At 35.3% G+C, this 23,827-nt stretch overlaps 1 protein-coding gene across 3 annotated transcripts; it reads right to left on the bottom strand.

Moving 5' to 3' along the window:
• Window positions 1-1,068: 1,068 nt before the first annotated feature.
• Window positions 1,069-23,776, bottom strand: LOC137032210 (protocadherin Fat 4-like). Of its 3 annotated transcripts, none has more exons than XM_067403866.1 (25): window positions 23,314-23,776; window positions 22,338-22,409; window positions 21,886-22,049; window positions 21,701-21,745; window positions 21,506-21,595; window positions 21,328-21,417; window positions 15,981-16,088; window positions 13,866-13,979; window positions 13,689-13,782; window positions 13,289-13,401; window positions 12,992-13,165; window positions 12,586-12,711; window positions 12,236-12,487; window positions 12,033-12,131; window positions 11,539-11,711; window positions 10,240-10,388; window positions 9,778-10,085; window positions 9,458-9,568; window positions 6,390-6,581; window positions 6,170-6,267; window positions 5,658-5,822; window positions 3,394-3,591; window positions 3,171-3,239; window positions 2,945-3,011; window positions 1,069-1,669 (listed from the first exon to the last, which is right to left on the bottom strand). In XM_067403866.1, exons 1-24 carry the CDS (start codon window positions 23,387-23,389, stop codon window positions 2,960-2,962), a joined length of 3,132 nt encoding a protein of 1,043 aa, XP_067259967.1. In that variant the 5' UTR covers window positions 23,390-23,776; the 3' UTR covers window positions 1,069-1,669; window positions 2,945-2,959. The 3 variants fall into 3 exon arrangements, with proteins under 3 accessions (XP_067259967.1, XP_067259968.1, XP_067259969.1); XM_067403867.1 differs by having other exon boundaries at window positions 2,959-3,011; XM_067403868.1 differs by having other exon boundaries at window positions 2,993-3,011; window positions 23,314-23,775.
• Window positions 23,777-23,827: the final 51 nt, after the last annotated feature.

The raw sequence follows: 23,827 nt of genomic DNA, 5'->3' as shown, positions 1-23,827 counted from the left end.
GGAGTAGAGGGTTTATGCGTTTTCCATTCAGAGAGCCAGGGGGCAGAGGGGGTGGCGCGGGCTGGTCTGGTTAAAAGGGGGCAGAAGTCATCTAAGCAAGATGTTAGAGTGGTGCAAAGAGTGTCAGTAGCATTGTTAGTGTCCAGTGATGAGAACTGGTTGGAGGGAGGAAGTGTGGATGAGGCCAAAGAGGATAGTTGAGATGGTGAGAGGGAGCGTAGGTTTCGCTGAAAAGTAACATGTGATGGAGTGTGTGTTGAGTTAGGGGACAAGTTGAGTGTAAAAGTGATGAGAAAGTGGTCTGAGGTGTGTAGTGGAGTAACCAGTGTATTGTCGGTGGAGCCACAGCGTGTGTAGATGAGGTCCAATTGGTTACCTGATTTGTGGGTGGCTGAAGTCACTCTCTAGGACCCTGATGTATGTAAACACAGGTGGTCGACACACTCTGCTCCGAATGACCTGAAGAGGGTTCTACTGCATGAGTTATAGTCTATAAAAACGCCTTTGCACTGTGCACTTAAAAACCTTTAGTTCACAGAGATGTGTATATATTCTACCCAAGCCTAATCAACATTAAGATATTGTTGTGGTCTTCGCAAAGTGTTTGTGTTTAATCAGCCTCACTGCTTTCATTAAAAGTTTCCAGTGATCAGGCTCTATTATATTATCACAGTAGTTGTGGTCTGCATAGACAAATGCATATTGTTACACAGCAAAATCCTACATCACATACTACATACTACATCAGCAAAAGTAACAATTAGACAATTTGTTGATTATGCAGTTTGTTATGAGATGGATGTAAAATTCCAAACCAAAGTGACCAAATTCCTTCATTAAGGGCCCTTTTATGAGACCGCTATTGAAAGGTAAATGAGATGAACACTTCAAGGAAGTATTTTAGAATTTTTTGGGAGATTTTTAACAAGTTACCTGGAAATGTAACTAAATATCTCTAACATAACACATTTTAATGTTTGTTAGTTTTTACCAAATGTGAAATAAAGACACAGAGGCTATATTAACAAAAATATACATTTATTTACATTTACACATTTGTCAGTCCTTGTATTTCTTGGGAATCAGTCCAGTGACTGTGGCAAACCACCATGCTCTCCTGTTTGTGCTACCGGACAGCTACATCTGTCTTAACAGCTGTATTATTCAATATGAAATCTGCTTCTAACATTCCTGTGACGTCTGGCTTCATGTCAGGTGATCCATACAGTCACTTATGAGACAGAAATATGTAATGAGTTGAGCAGAGTGATGCTCTCCTCTTTGAAGGGAATTCACCCTCTGTTGTGTATGTTGTGACTTGAGTATGTCATCGTGAGTCACATGACAGCTGATCCTGGAACTGAGTGCACATGATCAAAGATGTTAATCCTGTAATGCTGTAGCCCAGAGCTTGTTTCTGGCTTTAGAAGCCCTGATACTTGTGCTGTTTCCTCCATGTTGGGAACACAACCCTTAAAATGCTGCCTACAAAGGCATCTCAAGTTTGGATTAGGGCCGTAAATGTCTCATAATCAAGACATAAGTTCATATAGTCTTGAGCACTGCTGAGAAGAAGTGAGGAGCTTTGATCCATCTGAGTTTTCAGAGGGCAGAGATGCTGTTTCCACCATTCTCAGATTCTCTGTCATGATATGTTACTATCATCAACCTAAGAAACAAACAAAATACATATGACAAAATCATAAATAAAAATCTAAATAGCATAATAAATTAACTCTCCTGGGTTAAGATGCATTGGCGCTGCACAGACAGATCGGCGTATGACATCAAAGTACAGCGAGAGCGATTCAAAAGCATTAAGGAGTCGTCTGCTCTCCAAATACTCTCGCAGTACTTTGATGTCATACATCGATCAGTCTGCACAGCGCCGATACATATCGAACAAGCCTTATGTGAGACCATACTCAAGAGTGTTAAAGTGTTAAAATAATGGGGAAGTGGAGTAAAGTAATTTTACCTCAGGACGTCTGTAATATTAATTGTCCAATTCGCACGGAACAACCCAGCTAACAGAATTTTGTTATAAGAACGTTCTCTAAATATTCAGTGTTGGTTCTGGGAACATTAAAAACGTCCAGGTTTCTTGACGTTACAGGAACGTTTTTATAAGGCATAATGTTCCTCAAACGTTCTTTCAACTTAATTTTGATCTAAAATTCAACATTCTTGGAACGTTGATTTGTAACATTCCAAGAACATGAATGTTCAGTTTCCTTAATGTTAGTAGAATGTTCCCAGAACCAACACTGAATATTTAGAGAACGTTCTTATAACAAAATTCTGTTAGCTGGGAAGACATCTCAGTAAAAGGAGTGGGAGGGGTAACTCGATTTACGCACTGCCGTCACCTCCCTGTCGTCATTTGGTATGTTGCTTTCTCATACCATGTGCGTACATACTGTACATATTTACAGCGGGTCTATTCGAATGGGATTAGTATTACCTGAGGTCATTTTTCCGGACCTTTTTACAGAAGACATTGTCCGTAATGATTACTGAGATGGCACATTCGGACGGGACTGAAATCACTGAGAAGCTCTGGGAATAATTACTTTACCCCACCTCCCCATGTAAAACTAATCCCATCCGAATAGGGCTTAAGAGTGTTAAATAAACACTGAAGAGTAAAGTTGAGATAATTAAGTGATTAACTGGTGATTCTGCTTGTTAACATCAGGTATCTTCAATAATGGTCAATCATCACTCAGAGGAGAAAAATCTCCTTTGGTGATTCTGCTTGTTATCATCACACAATTAATCACTTAATTATCTCATTAACTTTAACACTGCTTAAATGTTCATTTAACACTCTTATTTTTACACTTTAACACTCTTGAGAATGTTCTCACATATACTCCCAGGAGAGTTAATTTATCACAGGAGTTTTTTGCTGTCCATGTTTTATAAAAAAAAAAAAATGTACTGGATGAATTATACTCTATGTGATTGTTGTTACAGCAAGGTGCTTTACCTCTCTGGATTCTGGGATTCTGTTAACAAAAGAAGAAATATGTTTAGTCAAACATCTCAGAACAAACCAATGCATATAAATACATGGTAATTAATGCATATTTTGTATTTGAGGACAATCTTTTCATAAATTAGTTTAACTAATTATATCAGATCTTTAACAATATTTTGGCACTTACGTGTTAAAGTCAGCAATGACGTCAATACTGATTCTCCTTTCATGTACATCAATGACAGATTCTTTTTTCCTGGGGCAGCAAAGATATGTATTATAACTACATTACCAAACATATTAACTTTCTTCACTGTGAAAAAAATTACCCCTAAAACATGAGCAATGTTCAAAGTCAACATCATCTCATCACTATAAAAACTGCAGTTACATAGCCAGTAATAACTTACTTGACAAGATGGATAATCGTTGACGCTAAAGTCACACTGATTACAGCCAGCACAACACTGACAGCAATGAGAGCGTTCGTAACTGCTTGACTGAGATCTTCATTGTTTCCAGAACTGTCCTCCACGTTGATTTCCAAACCAGGACCAAAAACGCTCTTCAGTTCAGACGTTAAAGCTTTGAGCTCAGTGTTCAGTTTCCTGTGGGAGTGATCATATTTCAGATGCTGCACATAACTCTCTATTATATAAAATAGTTGTAATTCAGGCAAGCAGGCTAGAGGGAAATGTGAAGACTATATTTTTTGTTAATGCACATAGAGTAATTCTTTATATTATATATATATATATATATATATATATATATATATATATATATATATATAGAGAGAGAGAGAGAGAGAGAGAGAGAGAGAGAGAGAGACAGAGAGAGAGAGAGAGAGACAGAGAGAGTACAGTCCAAAAGTTTGGAACCACTAAGATTTGTAATGTTTTTAAAAGAAGTTTCGTCTGCTCACCAAGGCTACATTTATTTAATTAAAAATACAGTAAAAAAAACAGTAATATTGTGAAATATTATTACAATTTAAAATAACTGTGTACTATTTAAATATATTTGACAAAGTAATTTATTCCTGTGATCAAAGCTGAATTTTCAGCATCGTTACTCCTGTCTTCAGTGTCACATGATCCTTCAGAAATCATTCTAATATGCTGATTTGCTGCTCAAGAAACATGTATGATTATTTTCAATGTTATTTTCAATGTTTCAATGAAAACAGTTGTGTACTTTTTTTTCAGGATTCCTTGATGAATAGAAAGTTCAAAAGAACAGCATTTATCTGAAATACAAAGCTTCTGTAGCATTATACACTACCGTTCAAAAGTTTGGGGTCAGTAAGAATTTTTATTTTTATTTTTTTGAAAAGAAATTAAAGAAATGAATACTTGTATTCAGCAAGGATGCATTAAATCAATCAAAAGTGTCAGTAAAGACATTTATAATGTTACAAAAGATTAGATTTCAGATAAACACTGTTCTTTTGAACTTTCTATTCATCAAATAATCCTGAAAAAAAAAATATATTACACAAATGTTTTGTACAATTGTACACATTAAATGTTTCTTGAGCAGCAGATCAGCATATTAGAATGATTTCTGAAGGATCATGTGACACTGAAGACTGGAGTAATGATGCTGAAAATTCAGCTTTGCCATCACAGGAATAAATTACTTTGTCAAATATATTCAAATAGAAAACAGTTATTTTAAATTGTAATAATATTTCACAATATTACTGTTTTTACTGTATTTTTAATTAAATAAATGTAGCCTTGATGACCAGATGAAACTTCTTTTAAAAACATTAAAAATCTTAGTGGTTCCAAACTTTTGGACTGTACTGTATATATATATATATATATATATATATATATATATATATATATATATATATATATATATATATATATAAATATATATATATAGCTTATATTTTTGTTAACGCACTTATATAAGATATTTTTTTTATGATTTGAAAACCTTTATAAATCCTAATTTTGAGGGAGAACAGTTTTCAAGGTGGATACATTTCTGTGTATCGTGACGTTATTTGCGATCATGCAATTTCAGCTCTCACACTTGTCACATAATTCACATCCCTTACTGGTATCCTTACACAAACATGGTTGGTAAACCACACTCTAAAAAAATGCTGGGTTATAAATAACCATTTCTGGGTTATTTGGCAACCCAGCGTTAATATGAGCAAAACACCTGCTGGGTTATTTTGACCCAGCTTGTTGGGTTTTATACATTAACCCATTTGCAGGGTTGTTTTTCACATAGTGCTATGTCAGTCAACCTGATATTGAAGATTTTTAATTTTAAATAATAAAAATGCACCCTAAAATCTCTTATTATATATATATATATATATATATATATATATATATATATATATATATATATATATATATATATATATATATATATATATATATATAGGACAGGAATACAGTATTTTTTGTGATAGGAGCAGTGGGCAGTCAAAGTTAAAATGAAAATGAATGTATTCAGATCTCAGATCAGTTTTATAACCAATCAAATTTATAGTTGATTTACAGTCAGAGCATTGACCACAAGGCTATCAGCTCCAACAATTATAACTGTATTTACTGTAAACATGTTTTCTGTTTACTTACACATTTCCACATCAGCTTTCACATTAGAAGACTCTAAATAAACTGATATTCGTTCAACTTACTCTTTGACCTCTGTGGCTTTGATGACAGCTCCACTGGAGTCCATGGCAATGAAACTGACGTAAGTTTTGTCTGTAGATTCTCTGAGAATGGTGCGCATCTCAATCCCATCCTCAGCTCTCACACTGAGGATTTTCACAGTCCAGCCTAAAACTTTCTCCATGGATCTGAGAAAACAACACACTATCAGATGATGTAAAGAACACAAAACATTAAGAGGAGGTAACAAGAAGTAACAATTTTGGGGGGTGCAACCAAAGGGGCTCTTTACTATTAGCAATTAAATGGGCAATCTTTTGTGTTTCAGTAAAAACACAGCAGAATACAAAAGTTAGGAATGCTATGAGGGTGAGTAAAATAATTAATTTTTACGATTATTTTTGGGTTAATTATTCCTTAAACATGTTTCCACTTACACTCTTAGATCAAAACACATGAACACTTCACTTCATTAATGGAAATGCTCTTTTTCTGTCTCAATAACATGTTTCAATAATGAACAGAGATTACTCACTCTTCCATCTCAGGTATCTTCTTCTCCACTATGTAAACAGGCTGGTTTAGGGAGATTACCGAGACGCTGTCACGATGTACACTTTGTTTTACTTCGATCTGTAGGTGGCAAACACAAGAACTCAGTCTTTGCATTGACTGCTCTGTTTTATTCTCAAAAAAATACCATTAATCATTTGAAACAGTCTTCCAAAAGCTTTCTCTTATTTTCTCTCTCTCACCTGTACTGTTGTAGTCGTGGACAGTCCATGTTTATCAGTGGCTTTAGCATGAAAGGTGAACAGATTGTCTCCAAAGCTAGAAGCATCCAGTACGTAGATCTGACCAGTGTTTGGCTCCACATCCAGCAGAGTTGTGGACTCCTGCAGGGAATACTGCAGTTCTGAGCTCTCGCCCACATCAGGGTCCCATGCCTGAGGGACACATGACCACATTTCAACCACTTTTACTACAAAGAAAAAAAATCATAAAATCAATTGTCAGGCACTTTATATATAGAACCATTTAGGAGCTCCCACCAGGGGTCATTTTATGGATTTAGTTTAAATTAATACATTTTTAGGGTTAAGGGTTTGAACAAATCACTAGCCCTTTAGTATGAGCAATAGCAACAGTAACAGTGATGTTTGCCTTTGTGAACATCACTAATTACAAAATAAGAGTAAGATAAGAGTCACAGCAAAATCATCAGTTTTAAATTAACACTGCTGGTGTTTATATGAGTCCACACTCAGACTGTGAAAAGGTAACACTGAAACAGTGTTGAAGTTAATTAGATAACTAAGTGATGATTGGGCATTAGTGATGAACACCTGCTTTTAACAAGCAGAATCACTGAAGGACAGAGGAACAACAAAAACACAAAAGAGGAACACAAAAACTACAACTGACTTCCAGCCACAGTCTTAAATGAAATTAACTGAAGATAAAAGACATTAAATCTCTCAAAATCTGATTAAACAACTCCACAAACAGCATTACCAGCTTCACTTATTACTAACCAGATTGACTTTATTTCTGTCATTTCTGTTTTAATGAAAATAATAGTTTCATTTAAGATTACGATGGAGATCAGTGGTGGCTTTAGTTGGGCTCTTGACTCTTGCCTTTTTAATGCCAAATTTTATCGAGCTGCTGTAGCTGTGTCTATAAAGCACCTTTGTTATGGTAAGGAAAGTGAAGAAAAAGTGTGATTAGATGACGTTGTCTATTTATTTATGATGGCAATCAACAAGTAGCAACCTGATTCACTGAGCTCATTCAGAGAGTAATGCCTTTCATTCCTTGTTTTATGTTCAGAGTTTGTCTGATTTTTTTCAACGGCTACCATTGTTGAGTTTCACAAACACACAGATATAAAACTTAATATTAAAGAGGCAACAGTCAAGAGCCCAACTTAAGCCACTGCTTATCTCCATCATGGTGACGTCAAACGAAACTATTATTTTCATTAAAACAGCAATAAAGTCAGTCTGGTTAGTAATAAGTGAAGCTGGTAATGTTGTTTGTTGAGTTGTTTAATCATAACTTGAGAGATTTACTCCTGGTTTCAAAGAGAAGGCTTTAGCTAGTCCTAGACTAAAGTGCATGTTTTAGCTCTTTTAACTTTAAGAAAATAGTACTGACATATCTTAAAATATGTCACTGCCATTGTTTTGTCTCAAAAAGCAAACCAATAATGTTTTTTTCTAGTGTATGTTTATAAAAGCTACTTAAATATCCTAATTGAACTAAGACCTAATCCTAATTTAGGCTAAGCCATGTCTGTGAAATTGGGCCTTAATGTCTTTTATCTTTAGTTAATTTAATCTAAGGCTATGGCTGAAGTCATTTGTAGTTGTCAGGAACCCCCCATCAGCTCAAAAACAGAGTCCGACGGCGTTGGGCAAGGGTTAACACGTGTATGCCTTTTCAGCATCTCTGTGAAGTTCATTTAATTTCACTCATTTAATCTGACTCCAATTTCAAATGATTCTTATTCTAAGGGTTGTGTCTTCAATTAGAAATTAATCATTTGTTATGTACTAATTTAGATATTTGATTATTCTGGGTATTTCTTATTTTCAATTATTCTTTCACTACGGACCCATTATCGTTTAGAGAATTTCGCATCGGCCGACTGCATTCTCACGGACATAAATTCGCCAGTTTATGATTCTTAGTCAGAGGGTGCAGAGTTTACTAATGCATTTGAGTCGAACTGCTACATACTTGTTCATACAAAAATACAGTTTTCTTAGTCACAATACTGCAACTTGCTAAGTCAATAACAGACAAACTCAAAAAGTCCCATGATGTACCCACATGCTCTCTAGTTTGACCTGCCCTGACGCAGATTTACGGAAATAACGGACTCCAATAATCTACCTGTCATAATGATTTCAGAAGAATCCAGAGTAAATCCGATATAACATTTTATTTGTCAAGTAAAAATGGATCATGCCAATTACATTACAATTAGACAATTAGAAGCCGATTCAGAAATGATAAATGCATAACATCGATTACTCAAAGAAATGCATATACACACAGTGATACATGAATGTCTTCAGACATTCACCCATCTCTGTATGGGGGTTCTGGTTACAGAAGGTCCCCCATGACTGCTTTGCTCTTTACCTTTTATACCAGGACCAGAACAAAAGGATGGTAAATGTTTATTACACCAACACATTTTTTGGGGGGAGAGGAGAAGAGACACCACCCAAAAAGAGGTTAGAATTTTCCTTAATTTTCCATCTTCCCAATAATCCTAGTGACTGCTGTGAAATTGAGACCATTTCATTTTACCAATCGCACCTGAGACATTTAAAATGATACCAAACATGAAAAGGGAAAAACAATAAATACTCAAGTTACATTATACGTGTAGAATAACTTTCAGTCAGGGGGAAGGAGAGTTTGTGTGTGTGTGTGGTGGGGGAGGCGTTGTCCTTTTGGAGTTAGGGCAAAGATCTTTGATCTTTCTCTGAGATCTTCGTCTCTAGGCAAGTTTTATTGCTTTATTGCAGGATGCTTGATCTAAGTTTTCGTTTAGCAGGAAAATCAAGCCTTACATAGTTCTTATGTTTCTCTTTTCTTCAGTGATTCTGCTTGTTATCATATCTTCACTAATGCTCAATCATCACTCAATCACTTAATTTCCTAATTAACTTCAACACTGCCTCAGTGTTACTTATAACACTCTGAGTGTGGATTCATATAAACAGCAGTGTTAATTTAACACTGGGAAGTTTGCTGTGTACATCCACTGCATTTATATCTGATGTCTACATCAAGCCACACTTACCTGGACCTTCACTATAGGGAATTTGTATGGAGAGATATTGAAAATTTCTGCTTTATATATTTCAGCATCAAACACAGGAGCCTCATTCACGTTCTCAACCTGAACGTTGACCTGAAGATTGTGAGAGAAGAGAAACATTGGCATTGACGTGCTTGATGAGTTAAGACTTAGGCCAGAAACATCTGCTAGGTACATTTGTGAATGCAAACACCTCCAGCTAAACAAGCTTCATGTGTCATTGTATTCTCAAATATACATTATGCATTAACATAAATTGCTAAAAGTTTGTTTCTGGTCTTAATTTGAAGTAAGTATAGTACCGTTGTCTCTGCAGTGTTTGGAGGAGTTCTGGAGTCTATGGCCTCTACTGTGAGGATGTACCACTCTTCTTCCTCCTTGTCCAGCGGTCTGAGAGCTTTTATGGTTCCCTCACCATCCACAGAGAAGACATCCTCATGGGACTTCATGTTATAGCTGACCATAACCACTGGATTACCTGTAAATGCCTTGACCTTGCCCACTTCTGAGGCCTCAGGTTCATTCTCCTTTATTGTGAATTTGTAGGAGGAGCTTTCAAAAGCCACAGTCTCAGTGAAAGAGGTAATTTTGAAGTAGATCAACACTTCCGCTACAGAAAGAAGAAAGATGATAATCTGACGTGTTTATCAGATCAGATTTGAATACTGAAAGGGGAATGAACTGCTCCCAATAATAAATGTTTATTTGCACACATTATTTTAACAAAATATTCACTAAAGAAATAATGCAAACCAAGCCCAAACCTTCATCAGATTCTGGTGGTGTTCCATGATCTGTTGCTATAGCAGTAAGGTTTAGCAGTGTGTCTTCTGTGACCCCGCTAAGGTCAGAGGTCAAAGTGATGTTTCCCTTTTCAGCATCCAGTGCGACCATTGAGGAGACTTCAGAGAACCTACAGAAAGACAACATTCATGCATCTGGCTTAAAGGGGAATCATTTCAAAAGAGTCTGCACACTCCATCAAAGAAGAAAAAACAAAACAAAAAAAAACATCAAATGCGAGAAAAAAAAAACTTTACTGAAAAAAAGAGAGCGAACGTTTCGGTCACATGTGACCTTTATCAATGCCAAACCTACAAAAGTTACAAAAGTCTTAAAGGTGTCATGTAGGTAAAAGGGTTCATGGTTTTTCCTTCATATTATTGATCCTAAAGAAATGGAAGTTTAATCTTAAAGGGTTACTTCAGGATTTAGCATTAAGCTTTGTATTAGTAGAATACCACTAGTATTTTCGAATTAGCGTGCTTTCCCCCTTCATATCAGCCCGAGATGAGAGATTTATGCATTTTTATTCTGTAAAAAAGCCTCAGATGACGCAAAAATCATAATTTTGCGTCATCGGAGGCTTTTTTGGCCAGAGGCTTAAAACTACAGCCAGTAATAGCAAGTAGTTCCGCATTTTTTCACCACGCCCATACATATGCGCGTTTGAGGTTACTCACAGACATAGATCAGGCAAGGCTGTTCGTCCTATGGGAAAGTGAATATAGATGGTATTGCGGTGTCCTTCAGAATGGTTCTCTTCATTGCAAAGATATTTGGTTCGTAGTCCTCGTGCTTGAAATGGAGACTACATATTCTGCGTTTTTTTAGGTTTTCTATAACGGTGTCATCTCCAAACTTCTGGTGTTTGATGGCCCGCAGCCACTGTTTACATCGCTCCAAATCTTTAACTTAATCGGAAAATGATGGAAGCTTACTTGTCCTTTCCTGGTTTTGGGTGTACATCCAAACAAACAAAGCAATTTAGCACCATTTCACTGTAAATGTACGAACTAACTCACGATTTATTTGTTTGAATTTTCCTGAATGCCGCCTGTAACCGATAGGCGTGGTTTGGGCGTGGCCTCGCAAGGGCAGCAAAACAAGTGCATTCTGGGAGTTGTTGTCTTTCATCCACATTAGTCAAAAATACATTTTCTGCCTTTTTCTCAGTCTAGAAAGCTCCAAATTCAAAAATAATTTCACATTTCTACAACATAAATGACCAATTTTAAATACACATTCATCTTTCCAGGGGTGAAGTACCCCTTTAAGCTTACCTGTAGCTAATAAGCGCGTTGCTTCCATCATCTTTATCTGTGGCCGAGAGCGTCAGCAGCACATCTCCAACCTTGGCATCTTTAACGAGAATACTTTTGCTGTAGGAGTCGGAGCTGAAAACTGGAGCGTTATCATTGACATCTGTGATACTGACCCTCACTGTGGTGATGTTCTGCAGAAAATGAAACCAAACAACAATTTTGTAGTTCAGACTAAAAGTTCATATTTTGAATGTCTAGAATTAAGAGTAATTTACTTACTACAGAAAAGTGAACAAAAAAGTTTCTGTGTCATTTAGGGATGGATAAATCCCAAATTAAATTTTTATATATATATATATATATATATATATATATATATATATATATATATATATAAAAGGCAATCTGTGAACAGTCTGCTACCAAATGTTCCAATCTATACAAATGCAATCAGTATTGAACTAAACAGATTTGCATCATTCAGTATACATAAATAGAAATGAATACTGTACATTTCCCTGTGGCATCCCATGATCATTGGCAACAATGAGCACATCATATGCATCCTGTATCTCTCGATCAAGGTCCTTGATAGCTAGTAGAGTCCCATCCTAAACATGTTTTTATATGATCTGTACGTTACAATGTCATGTTTATAAAAATATAATATCATATAATAAAATGTATATATCATGAACATGTTAAGTCCCCTCACCTCTCTGAATCTGAATAGTTCACTGTGTGAGTATGTAGTGATGGTGACACGTCCGTTGTCTCCAATATCAGCATCTGTGACTAAGATTTTGCACACCTCTCCAGGTGATGAGGGGGTGTACACACCTTCCTGAATCTCAATGGGCTCTGGGAGAGGAAGGAATTGTGGGTTGTTGTCATTGACGTCCAGAACAGTGATGATGACCTGAGCTGTGGAGCTTAAACCATCGACAGGCTGGTCTACAGCTATTACCTGAGAAAGACAATACAAGCATCCCATTCAGAATGAACAGTCATCCTGAACATTTTGTAAATAGTTGGATTTAAAAAATGAATGTGATTGCTTTATACCTCTATATTGTAATTGTCTACAGTTTCTCTATCCAAGGTGGCGTCACTCCGGAGTGATATTACTCCTTGACTGTTGATAATGAAGGTATCGCTATCCATGATAAAATGACCTTTAGAGAATCCTCCCTGATCAGACAGAAAACTTGAAAAGGTAAGTACCTGTACATCAAATTAAACTTGAAATGTTGGCTTGACAAAGCCTTACATGGAAGTTTACAACAACTTTAAGTTTGAAGATTTCCCAGAGAGCAACATTGTGTCGGCCCAGATCTGGCCCACATCTGGCACATGTGGCATGATGATCTGGCCTACACCATTTTAGTGTTTGTGGGTCTATATTTTAAATTTTTGTTTGTTTATTTTTATCAACTTTACAAACAGACATTGATGTTTTCAGGAACAGTACCAGGTCCGGATCGGTGACTCTAGTCTGAAGAACCAACTGATCCTGTGGTGAATTTTCCAGAATAGATACAGTGTACTCATCCTGGTCAAATTTCGGAGGGCTGTCATCCACATCCTCAATGGTGACGGACACAACAGCGTTAGCCGTCTTACTGGCATCATCCTGCTGAGTTGCCTGTTTATAAAAGAAAACCATGAATAGAAAATATAAACAAACACAATACTGAAATCTCTTCTGATTCATAACATCGTGATCAGCCCAATGGTTTCCATGAACATCTTAAGAAAGCTCTGATACCTGTATGTTAACATTTATCTGGTCTATTTCCTCTCGGTCTAGTGCTGTTGTCACAGAGATTACTCCACTGCTTTCATCGATTACAAAGTTGCTCTGATATTCATTTGGAAAGACTGAAACAGAAATGTGGATATATGCTTTGTTATTATCAGAAACTTACTGTACAGTTATTTATTCAAGAAGTGTGTTGGGGTGTAAAGTACTTGTTTTATTATAATTACTGTGCTTGACTATAGTTTGGTGGAATTTTCTATATTATCAGATTTAAAATGAGTGTTTCACCTCCAGCTCTCACATATCTACAGAGAAACTTTATTTGGGAGAAGTATCTTTAGGTGGAGAAGGTTATTTAGATCAGATGTGTAATGTAAGTATGTTGTAAATCTTCTGTTATCAGTACCTGCTGTAATGCTGTAAACTACAGGCTCGTTGATGCCCGTGTCGCCATCTTGAGCTTTTATGGCCTCAGGAGTGACGTCTGAAAACTGTCCTACCTGTTCATGAACAGAAAAGACATGGAGGGTTTGATTTGTTTGATCAGACATGAGTTTAAATTATTGATCACAATGTCATTTACCTGATTTTCCTCAATGGATGCCTCGTAGAGACTGTGATCAAAAAAAGGGTTCAGATTGTCAAAATCTTCAACTGTTATTGTAACTGTTGTGGTGTCACTGAGTCCTCCTACATCCTGCAAAGAAACAGAGTGTTTTATTACTATCTACCTTCAAATTATAGTTCATCCAAAAACGAAAATTTCAATGTATGAGAAAAAGCAGTTAGACAATTATACTAAACATCTGCTTTAGTGTTCCTACACTCTTAGAAAAAAAGGCACTGGAGTACTACCCTTTCAAAAGGTATTAGTATATATCTTCAAGGTAGTAATAATTCATGTAGAAGGTGACATTTTCATGACCTTGCGCAATGTTCCCTAAAAGTTCTCTAAGGGTGATGAAAATTCCCACTAACTTTCATTCCTAAAATGTCCTCTTTTTGTAATGAAAGTGCTGCAGTTAAAGGTTCCTTATATGACTTTAGGGGGGCGTTACACTTTGGTTATTTTAAGGTCAGAGAACATTACAAAGAGGACATTTGGGAAGTTAACAGAATATTCCCACATGGTCCTCTGTTGGTCATATTATAACATCCCCAATATGACATTCCATATTGAAAAGAACATTCCCACATGGTCCTGGACAGCACTACATCATCCTAACCAATTTGACAAGAAGTTGGTTAAGAAGCAGTTATTTCACCCATAGGTGGGGTCAGGAGCACAGCTAAAGCAAGCGCTTACCTCCATAACAGTGACTTCAAACTTTATTATTTTCAAAAAAACAGCAACAGCTCATTAAGAAGTTTTGTATGAAATAAATAAGGCTGGTCAGACTGGAATCAGACTGGTTTATAATAAGTGAAGATACTGAGATTTAGAGTGATCTGTTAGTGTTTAATGATCTGGTTCTGTGTTTTGTGAGGTTATCATTGTGCTTAAGTGTAGAGCCTGTGCTTCAGTCCAGAGGTCAGAAAGTAAAAGTCCTGCCATCCTTTTTTTTTCCACCCACTGAAGCAGTGTTAAAGTTAATGAGACAATCACTCAATTAATCACTTAAATATCTCATGAACTTTAACCCTGCTTCGCTGCAAGCACTGTTCTCCTCAATGATGACATCAAACCAAACATTTTCAATAAAACACCAACATCTAAACTTCTGTTTATGCTCAATAAGATCTTCGGTAGAAATTAAGTTAATCTGGTCAGTAATAAGTGTAATAATGTGTAACGGCTGGAAGACAGTTGTAGTTTCTACTCGTATTTTTTTCCGTTCTTGTTCCTCTTTTCAGTGATTCTGCTTGTTAACAGCAGGTGTTCATCATTAATGCTCAATCATCTCTTAAATATTAACTTGATTATCTCACTGCAACAGCGTCAATGTTACTTTTACTCTGTAGTGTGGACACTAGAGGATGTTCCTGTGGGGTTGAAAGGGTTAAAGGTGTAAGATAAAAAGACACACCCACAAAATGTATAACAGTAACAAACTGTAAGTAAAAAAAAAAAACAGTAATATGCTGGCAACACTGTTGACAGTATTTTACAGTAAAATTGAGTTTTGTGGGTCACCATTGTGCTGAAGAGTAGAGCCTGTGCTTAGGTTCAGGAGAAGATCAAAAGACACTGATGATTTATTGCATGTTATTTTATTTAACAGATGATGACTGTGTAGTTGCTGATGCTGTAAAAAATATCTTAAATGTTTTTAGAGAACTCTAAAGAAATAAGTTCATAGTAATATGCTCACATTATTAGCATATGATAAATATTAGTTTGTAAATTTAATTGGCAATCTGATCATTTGAGGCAGTTGGTTTCTGCAAATGAAATAAGGTAACAAATTTTAATTTAGTGCAATTTAGTTACTGTACTCTTTACAGTAACATACTGTAGATTACAGTAAATAACTGTACAATCAACAGTAAATTACTGGCAACAGTGTTTTAATTAGGCACAAAGACGTACCTTTTGAAAGGGTACTGCCCCAGTGACACCTTTTTTTCTGTTAGTGTACAGGTTTGGATGAGTAAATGGTAACAGAAGTTTCACTCTTGTGCAAATTATTCCTTTAAATGTAAAACAATGCATAGTAAAATGTATGTGGCACTAGGATGTCATAGAGTTTGTCTTTACTTTAGCTTGCACGGTGAAGATGTACTGTTGAGTACTGTCGTAGTTCAGAGGTTGTGTCAGCCTGATGTTTCCATCATCTCTCACTTCAAATTCATCTGGTGCTGGAGGCTGTCAGGACATATGATTTAAATGAGAATATCAGTAAAACACAAACTGAGCTCACATTATTACATTCAAATTGTGTTTCTTTGTTTTGTTTTGTTTTTTTCTAAAAATTCTGATAAACAAGTAAATTCTGAACATAAAACAAGGCATGAAAAAGTCAACAAAAACATCAAAAATAAAAGCAAACAGTAAGAATCACAGAAAATTAGTTACAATTCAGCTGCATAATTTATATAGGACACAATGCAATGCTGGGAGCCATGGGTGAGTTTTGATTGGTGGTACCCAGCATGCACTGCAGCATTAACGTTTCATTGATCGTCAACATTGTTGAGATTGATATGCTGGTTCTTGGTGTGAGTTTAAGTAAGATGAAAACTTTATGTGCGCTATTTGTTTGTTTCTTAAATCTTGAATACCTTTTTTAATCTTGGACCTCCTACTTAAGAATCACATAGCTACTATTATGAATAAGACAAAATTAATAATACATTATCTATATAACCAGAGCATTACTCTCTGAATGAGATCGGTGAATCAGGTTGTTGCTTGATGATTGTCATTTTTTCTTTACTGTCCTAGCCATAATAAATGTGCTTTATAAACAAAAGTTGCAGCAATCCGAGAAAACCTAATGTTAAAAAGGCAAGAGTCAAGAGCCCAACTAAAGCCACCGCCGATCTCCATCATGACTTTAAATGAAACTATTTTTTTAAATGTCAGAAAAACTTCTGTTAATTCTCAGTATGCACTTCTGTAGACGTGTGACAGAAATAAAGTCAATCTTGTTAGTAATAAGTGAAGCTGGTAATGCTGTTTGTGGAGCTGTTTAATCAGATCTTGCGAGATTTAATGTCTTTTATCTTCAGTTGATTTCATTTAAGACTGTGGCTGGAAGTCAGTTGTAGTTTTTGTGTTCCTCTGTCCTTCAGTGATTCTGCTTGTTAAAAGCAGGTGTTCATCACTAATGCCCAATTATCACTTAATTATCTAATCAACTTCAACAATGATTCAGTGTTACCTTTTCAAACTCTGATTGTGGACTCATATAAACACCAGCAGTGTTAATTTAACACAGGATGTGAAGCATTTTCTCTTTTTGTTCACCTGTTTCTCCCTTTTCGCATGATCAGGCTTCCTCGCTTTGAACATGACACTGTTCACTGTTACATGTCTACACTGGATTTATTTTGCAAGTTGATCACATTTTTGCATGTGGCTTCAGTGACTATAGCAAATTTTTAAAAGCAGTCTTAAATGTCAGATTTGTTTCTGAAAGCAAACGTCTCTGAATCTGATCATCTATGCCACAAACAAGTCAATCCCTCAGCATTGGGTCTAAAGTTGCTCCGTAGTTACAGTCTAAGCAGCACAACTCCACTACGTACTCTGTAACAATCTCTGTCAAATCAAATCAAATTTAAATCTCTGTACATTCTCTGTAAACACTTTACTTTCTGTTTGTAGCAGTTACAGCAACAGACATAAACACTCCATGCCTCACACATGGGGCATCTTCTTCAACTAACTTTCCAGGTAAGAACATAACACTTGTAATACAAAAACATAACCTAGTGGTTACTCCAGGATACTACAGTGCTTTAAGTGGGAGCCCCTACCCCTGTCATCAAGGTATGGAAGCCCGTTTCCGCCACTAAAAAAAAAAAAAGACGAATTGCGACTTTTTATCTCAGAATTCTGACTTTTTAAGTCGCAATTGCGACTTTATATCTCACAATTGCGAGTTATAAAGTCAGAATTCTGAGATATAAAGTCGCAATTGCGAGTTATAAAGTCAGAATTCTGAGATATAAAGTCGCAATTGCGAGTTATAAAGTCAGAATTCTGAGATAAAAAGTTGCAATTGCGTGATATAAAGTCAGAATTCTGAGATAAAAAGTCGCAATTGTGTGATAAAAAGTAAGAATTCTGAGATAAAAAGTCGCAATTGCGTGATATAAAGTCAGAATTCTGAGATAAAAAGTCGCAATTGCGTGATAAAAAGTAAGAATTCTGAGATAAAAAGTCGCAATTGCGTGATATAAAGTCAGAATTCTGAGATAAAAAGTCGCAATTGCGTGATAAAAAGTAAGAATTCTGAGATAAAAAGTCGCAATTGCATGATAAAAAGTCAGAATTCTGAGATAAAAAGTCACAATTGCGTGATAAAAAGTAAGAATTCTGAGATAAAAAGTCGCAATTGCATGATAAAAAGTCAGAATTCTGAGATAAACAGTCGCAATTGCGTGATAAAAAGTAAGAATTCTGAGATAAAAAGTCGCAATTGCGTGATATAAAGTCAGAATTCTGAGATAAAAAGTCGCAATTGCGTGATATAAAGTCAGAATTCTGAGATATAAAGTCGCAACTGTGAGTTATAAAGTCAGAATTCTGAGATATAAAGTCGCAATTGCGTGATAAAAAGTCAGAATTCTGAGATAAAAAGTCGCAATTGCATGATAAAAAGTCAGAATTCTGAGATATAAAGTCGCAACTGTGAGTTATAAAGTCAGAATTCTGAGATATAAAGTCGCAATTGCGTGATAAAAAGTCAGAATTCTGAGATAAAAAGTCGCAATTGCGTGATAAAAAGTAAGAATTCTGAGATAAAAAGTCGCAATTGCATGATATAAAGTCAGAATTCTGAGATATAAAGTCGCAATTGCGTGATAAAAAGTCAGAATTCTGAGATAAAAAGTCGCAATTGCGTGATAAAAAGTCGCAATTGCGTGATAAAAAGTAAGAATTCTGAGATAAAAAGTCGCAATTGCGTGATAAAAAGTAAGAATTCTGAGATAAAAAGTCGCAATTGCGTGATATAAAGTCAGAATTCTGAGATAAAAAGTCGCAATTGCGTAATAAAAAGTAAGAATTCTGAGATAAAAAGTCGCAATTGCATGATAAAAAGTCAGAATTCTGAGATAAAAAGTCGCAATTGCGTGATATAAAGTCAGAATTCTGAGATATAAAGTCGCAATTGCGAGTTATAAAGTCAGAATTCTGAGATATAAAGTCGCAACTGCGAGTTATAAAGCAATTGCGACTTTATATCTCCGAATTCTGACTTTATAACTCGCAGTTGCGACTTTATATCTCAGAATTCTGACTTTATAACTCGCAATTACGACTTTATATCTCCGAATTCTGACTTTATAACTCGCAATTGCGACTTTATATCTCAGAATTCTGACTTTATCACTCGCAATTGCGACTTTATATCTCAGAATTCTGACTTTATAACTCGCAATTGCGACTTTATATCTCAGAATTCTGACTTTATAACTCGCAATTACGACTTTATATCTCCGAATTCTGACTTTATAACTCGCAATTACGACTTTATATCTCAGAATTCTGACTTTATAACTCGCAATTGCGACTTTATATCTCAGAATTCTGACTTTATAACTCGCAGTTGCGACTTTATATCTCAGAATTGCGACTTTATATCTCTGAATTCTGACTTTATAACTCGCAGTTGCGACTTTATATCTCAGAATTGCGACTTTATATCTCAGAATTGCGACTTTATATCTCAGAATTGCGACTTTATATCTCAGAATTCTGACTTTATAACTCGCAATTGCGACTTTATATCTCCGAATTCTGACTTTATAACTCGCAATTACGACTTTATATCTCCGAATTCTGACTTTATAACTCGCAATTACGACTTTATATCTCAGAATTCTGACTTTATAACTCGCAATTGCGACTTTATATCTCAGAATTCTGACTTTATAACTCGCAGTTGCGACTTTATATCTCAGAATTGCGACTTTATATCTCCGAATTCTGACTTTATAACTCGCAGTTGCGACTTTATATCTCAGAATTCTGACTTTATAACTCGCAATTGCGACTTTATATCTCCGAATTCTGACTTTATAACTCGCAATTGCGACTTTATATCTCCGAATTCTGACTTTATAACTCGCAGTTGCGACTTTATATCTCAGAATTCTGACTTTATAACTCGCAGTTGCGACTTTATATCTCAGAATTCTGACTTTATAACACGCAATTGCGACTTTATATCTCAGAATTCTGACTTTATAACTCGCAATTGTGACTTTATATCTCCGAATTCTGACTTTATAACTCGCAGTTGCGACTTTATATCTCAGAATTCTGACTTTATAACTCGCAGTTGCGACTTTATATCTCCGAATTCTGACTTTATAACTCGCAGTTGCGACTTTATATCTCAGAATTCTGACTTTATAACACGCAATTGCGACTTTATATCTCAGAATTCTGACTTCATAACTCGCAGTTGCGACTTTATAACTCGCAATTGCGACTTTATATCTCAGAATTCTGACTTCATAACTTGCAGTTGCGACTTTATAACTCGCAATTGCGACTTTATATCTCAGAATTGCTGACTTTATAACTCGCAATTGTGAGATATAAACTCGCATTTGTGAGTTAAAAAGTCAGAATTCTGAGATAAAAAGTCGCAATTCATCTTTTTTTTTTGTGGCTTTTTTTTTTTTTTTGTGGAGTTATTTTTATTTTATTTTTTTTTGTGGCGGAAACGGGCTTCTATATCAAGGCATCAAAATGTGCAACAAACACAACACACCATTGATAAGCTAAAATGTGTACACTCTGAATACACCCCACAATATAAGGACTTTATAAGGTCCTCAAAATGTAGGTCAAACCAGTGCGCATACACACACACATACACACATAGCTTGACATACATGCTTAGGGCAAATTCTGCTGTATGTGTACATTGAGCACTGCTGTTCAATTGGCTTGTTTGGGGCCAAATTTCTTTTATTTCTTTTATTTTGTATTTTTGATATATATAAAACATTTTTTTTTTATTTGGATGAATTTGTCTTTTATCAGATTTAACAATTGTTATCATTACTATTTGTGCTGGTCAATTATGAAGAATAGGTAAAATTGAACTGCTAGCAAAAACTTGAGAGAACTGGGTGAGGCCAAGGGACAGCTGCTGCAAATATTTAGGAGTGGCTCCTAGCTCCCCTAACAGATGTAATCTCACTCCAAACTTTTGCTAAAACTTGAGAGCCCTGCTATCATTACTAAAAGTGATATTAAACACATTTTAGGGTTGATTAATTGTAATATTTATATCAGTAAGTCTCAAGTGATACGTCAGTAAATATGTTGATGGATTTGTCGTGTACTTAGTATGAAATAAATATATTTTAAACACATTTCGGTATAGTTTTTTTTTTTCCCCACTAGGGTTTAGACTCACCAGTATAGAATATGTAATATTGCTGTTTTCTGGAGAAACATCTGCATCTTCAGTGATCACCCTGAGCACATCTGAACCCACAGCCGTCGCCTGGAGCAAAAGACACCGTTTAAAAAGAGATGTGAGTCTCTGAGTGACCAAACACACTACTGCTGTATAAAGATGACATTACACACACCTCTGACACTGTGATGCTGTATGATTTACTCTGGAAGATCGGAGGATTGTCATTGACATCCTTAATATTTACCCACCGTTGATGTTTAACCTGCAATGCACAATGAAATATTTGTAATGAAGATTTATGTGCTGGTAATTGTTTCCATAATTCTTATTGAACATTTTGATAGTGCTATTGTTTAAATAAACATACCCCTGTGTTTGAGCAGGTGACTGAATAAGATAAGACTCCTCCTGTCTGGAAGAAGTGAAAGACACCAAAAAAACATACAGTATGTGGCACTTATTTTCTTTAAGAAAGTAATATGTGTCTGTATGGAAGTATGGTTATGTTCATTTTATATTTATTTACTTGATCTAACAAATAGTGAAACAAACCTCCTTAAGTTTTTCTGCGTCCAGTGGTTTGATGGTTCGTACGGTAGCGGTTGAGTCTCCATTAGTGTGAACCAGCTCCAGAAATGTCACACTAATGGATTCTAAAAATCCCTCCAGCACCAGACGATCATCATATCTGATATTAGTGAAAGTCTCCACATTTCCTGAAGGCCAGATTGAATACATATTTAAATACTCTTAATACACTAAGCATAAACACTGGATAATGCCAGTATTGATCTTGCATTACTACTCTTCTAATACTCCTCCCAGAAAGAATAGTTTCAAATGAACACAGAGGGTTTTATCAAAATATTAACAATTGTAATACAAATACATATATATAAATATTATTTAAAAAAAGAAACACTATCACATTAATCCAATAAAAATGTTACTTCCAAATGTGGAATTAATATTGTGGACTAGTTGGTTAGATCTTGTGGACTCACCTTCATATTCCTCCAGTACAGGTGTGGAAAAGAAAGGAGGTAATTGTAACGCACAGTTTATCTCTGAGGTACCTTAAAAAAACAAGTAATTGGTTTCAGGATTTAACAAACAAATAAAAAGTTAAATTCAACAGCACACACTATACTAAACCACACAATCTATTGAAAAACAAGACAAATTAGGCAGTTTAAAAAAAAGTTTTCTGAAATGCTCTTCTCTTATATTGTTCTTTAGCTAGCAGCCCACATAGTGAAATGAATCTGAAAAAGTGTGTTTCTGGATCAGGGTGATCCATTTTGCTTTTAAAATCTCTGAAGAAACACAGCAAAAACTCCAGTTAAAATAAGCGTGTTTAATTAACACTGAAGCTGTGTTAAAGTTAATTAGATAATTAAGTGATTAATTGAGTAATGATTGACCATTATTGAAGATGTCTATATGTTAACAAGATATATATTAACAATGAGGATATCTGATGTTAAGAAACAGAATCACCAAAAGAGAAAATCACAATTTTAAGTTACCATCATGGAGATCAGGATTTGCTTTAGTTGAGCTCTTGACCCTTGACTTTTTAATATTAGATTTTGTTTGGCTCCTGAGTTATAACAGCCAGACAAACAAAGACAAAAGATGATCAGGTGGTGTTGGTTACATTTTCACATAATCATTAACTTAATAATCATTACTCTTGAGTATGGTCACATATACTCCCAGGAGAGTTAATTTAACACTGGATTTTAACACTTCACTTAAACATCTTTAAAAAGATGCGGAGAGGGAATATCCAGCTTGCAGCCACAATATTTAATTTTGGCATCCTTTACTGCATTTGTATTTTAGTTCATTAGATTAGATTTTGTCCGTTAAAACATGTTTTTAGATAGATAGATAGTCACATTTATTTTTTATTTTTTTTATAAACAACAGCGTCATGTCAGCAAAGCATCCAAACATTAAATAAATTTGACTTACCAAAAATACTTCTAACACTGTGGACATGCAGACAAGCTAAAATAAATAAAATTGAGAACAAATCCACCTTTTCCATAATTCACTGTCAGTGCAGCCTGAAGAGAATGACTGTTCTTCCTGTAATCTCTCTCTCTGAGCTGTTCTTTATTGTATGTCATAAACAGTTATTCTCTGGTATAAACAGGTATCAAAGGTGCTTCATAGAGGCCAACAATACAGTGATGTGGGAGGGATTTTCTGGAAAGAAGTTTATTTAAGGATATTTGAGATGACTTAAACCCAGATTTTGTTACTGAACTTGTTTTGAGTTTGTACCACACCAATAGTGTGCAATAGTTTATTAATTTAGTGGTTCTCACTGCAGATCACTTCAATAATAATACCTAAATATTGTACCATTTTTTCTTAGTTTAGTGTATCATTATTATTTGGTGAAACATCGCGATCTTGTGCTATTTTTCTTATCTATTGTAAATATTGTCATGATCTTTTATGTTCATTATTTTACAGATCT

This window comes from Chanodichthys erythropterus, chromosome 12, assembly GCF_024489055.1.
Source record: "Chanodichthys erythropterus isolate Z2021 chromosome 12, ASM2448905v1, whole genome shotgun sequence".
Classification (NCBI taxonomy): domain Eukaryota; kingdom Metazoa; phylum Chordata; class Actinopteri; order Cypriniformes; family Xenocyprididae; genus Chanodichthys; species Chanodichthys erythropterus.
The sequence above is the reverse complement of the archived record's forward strand: the minus strand, read 5'-3'. Positions and strand labels throughout refer to the sequence as shown.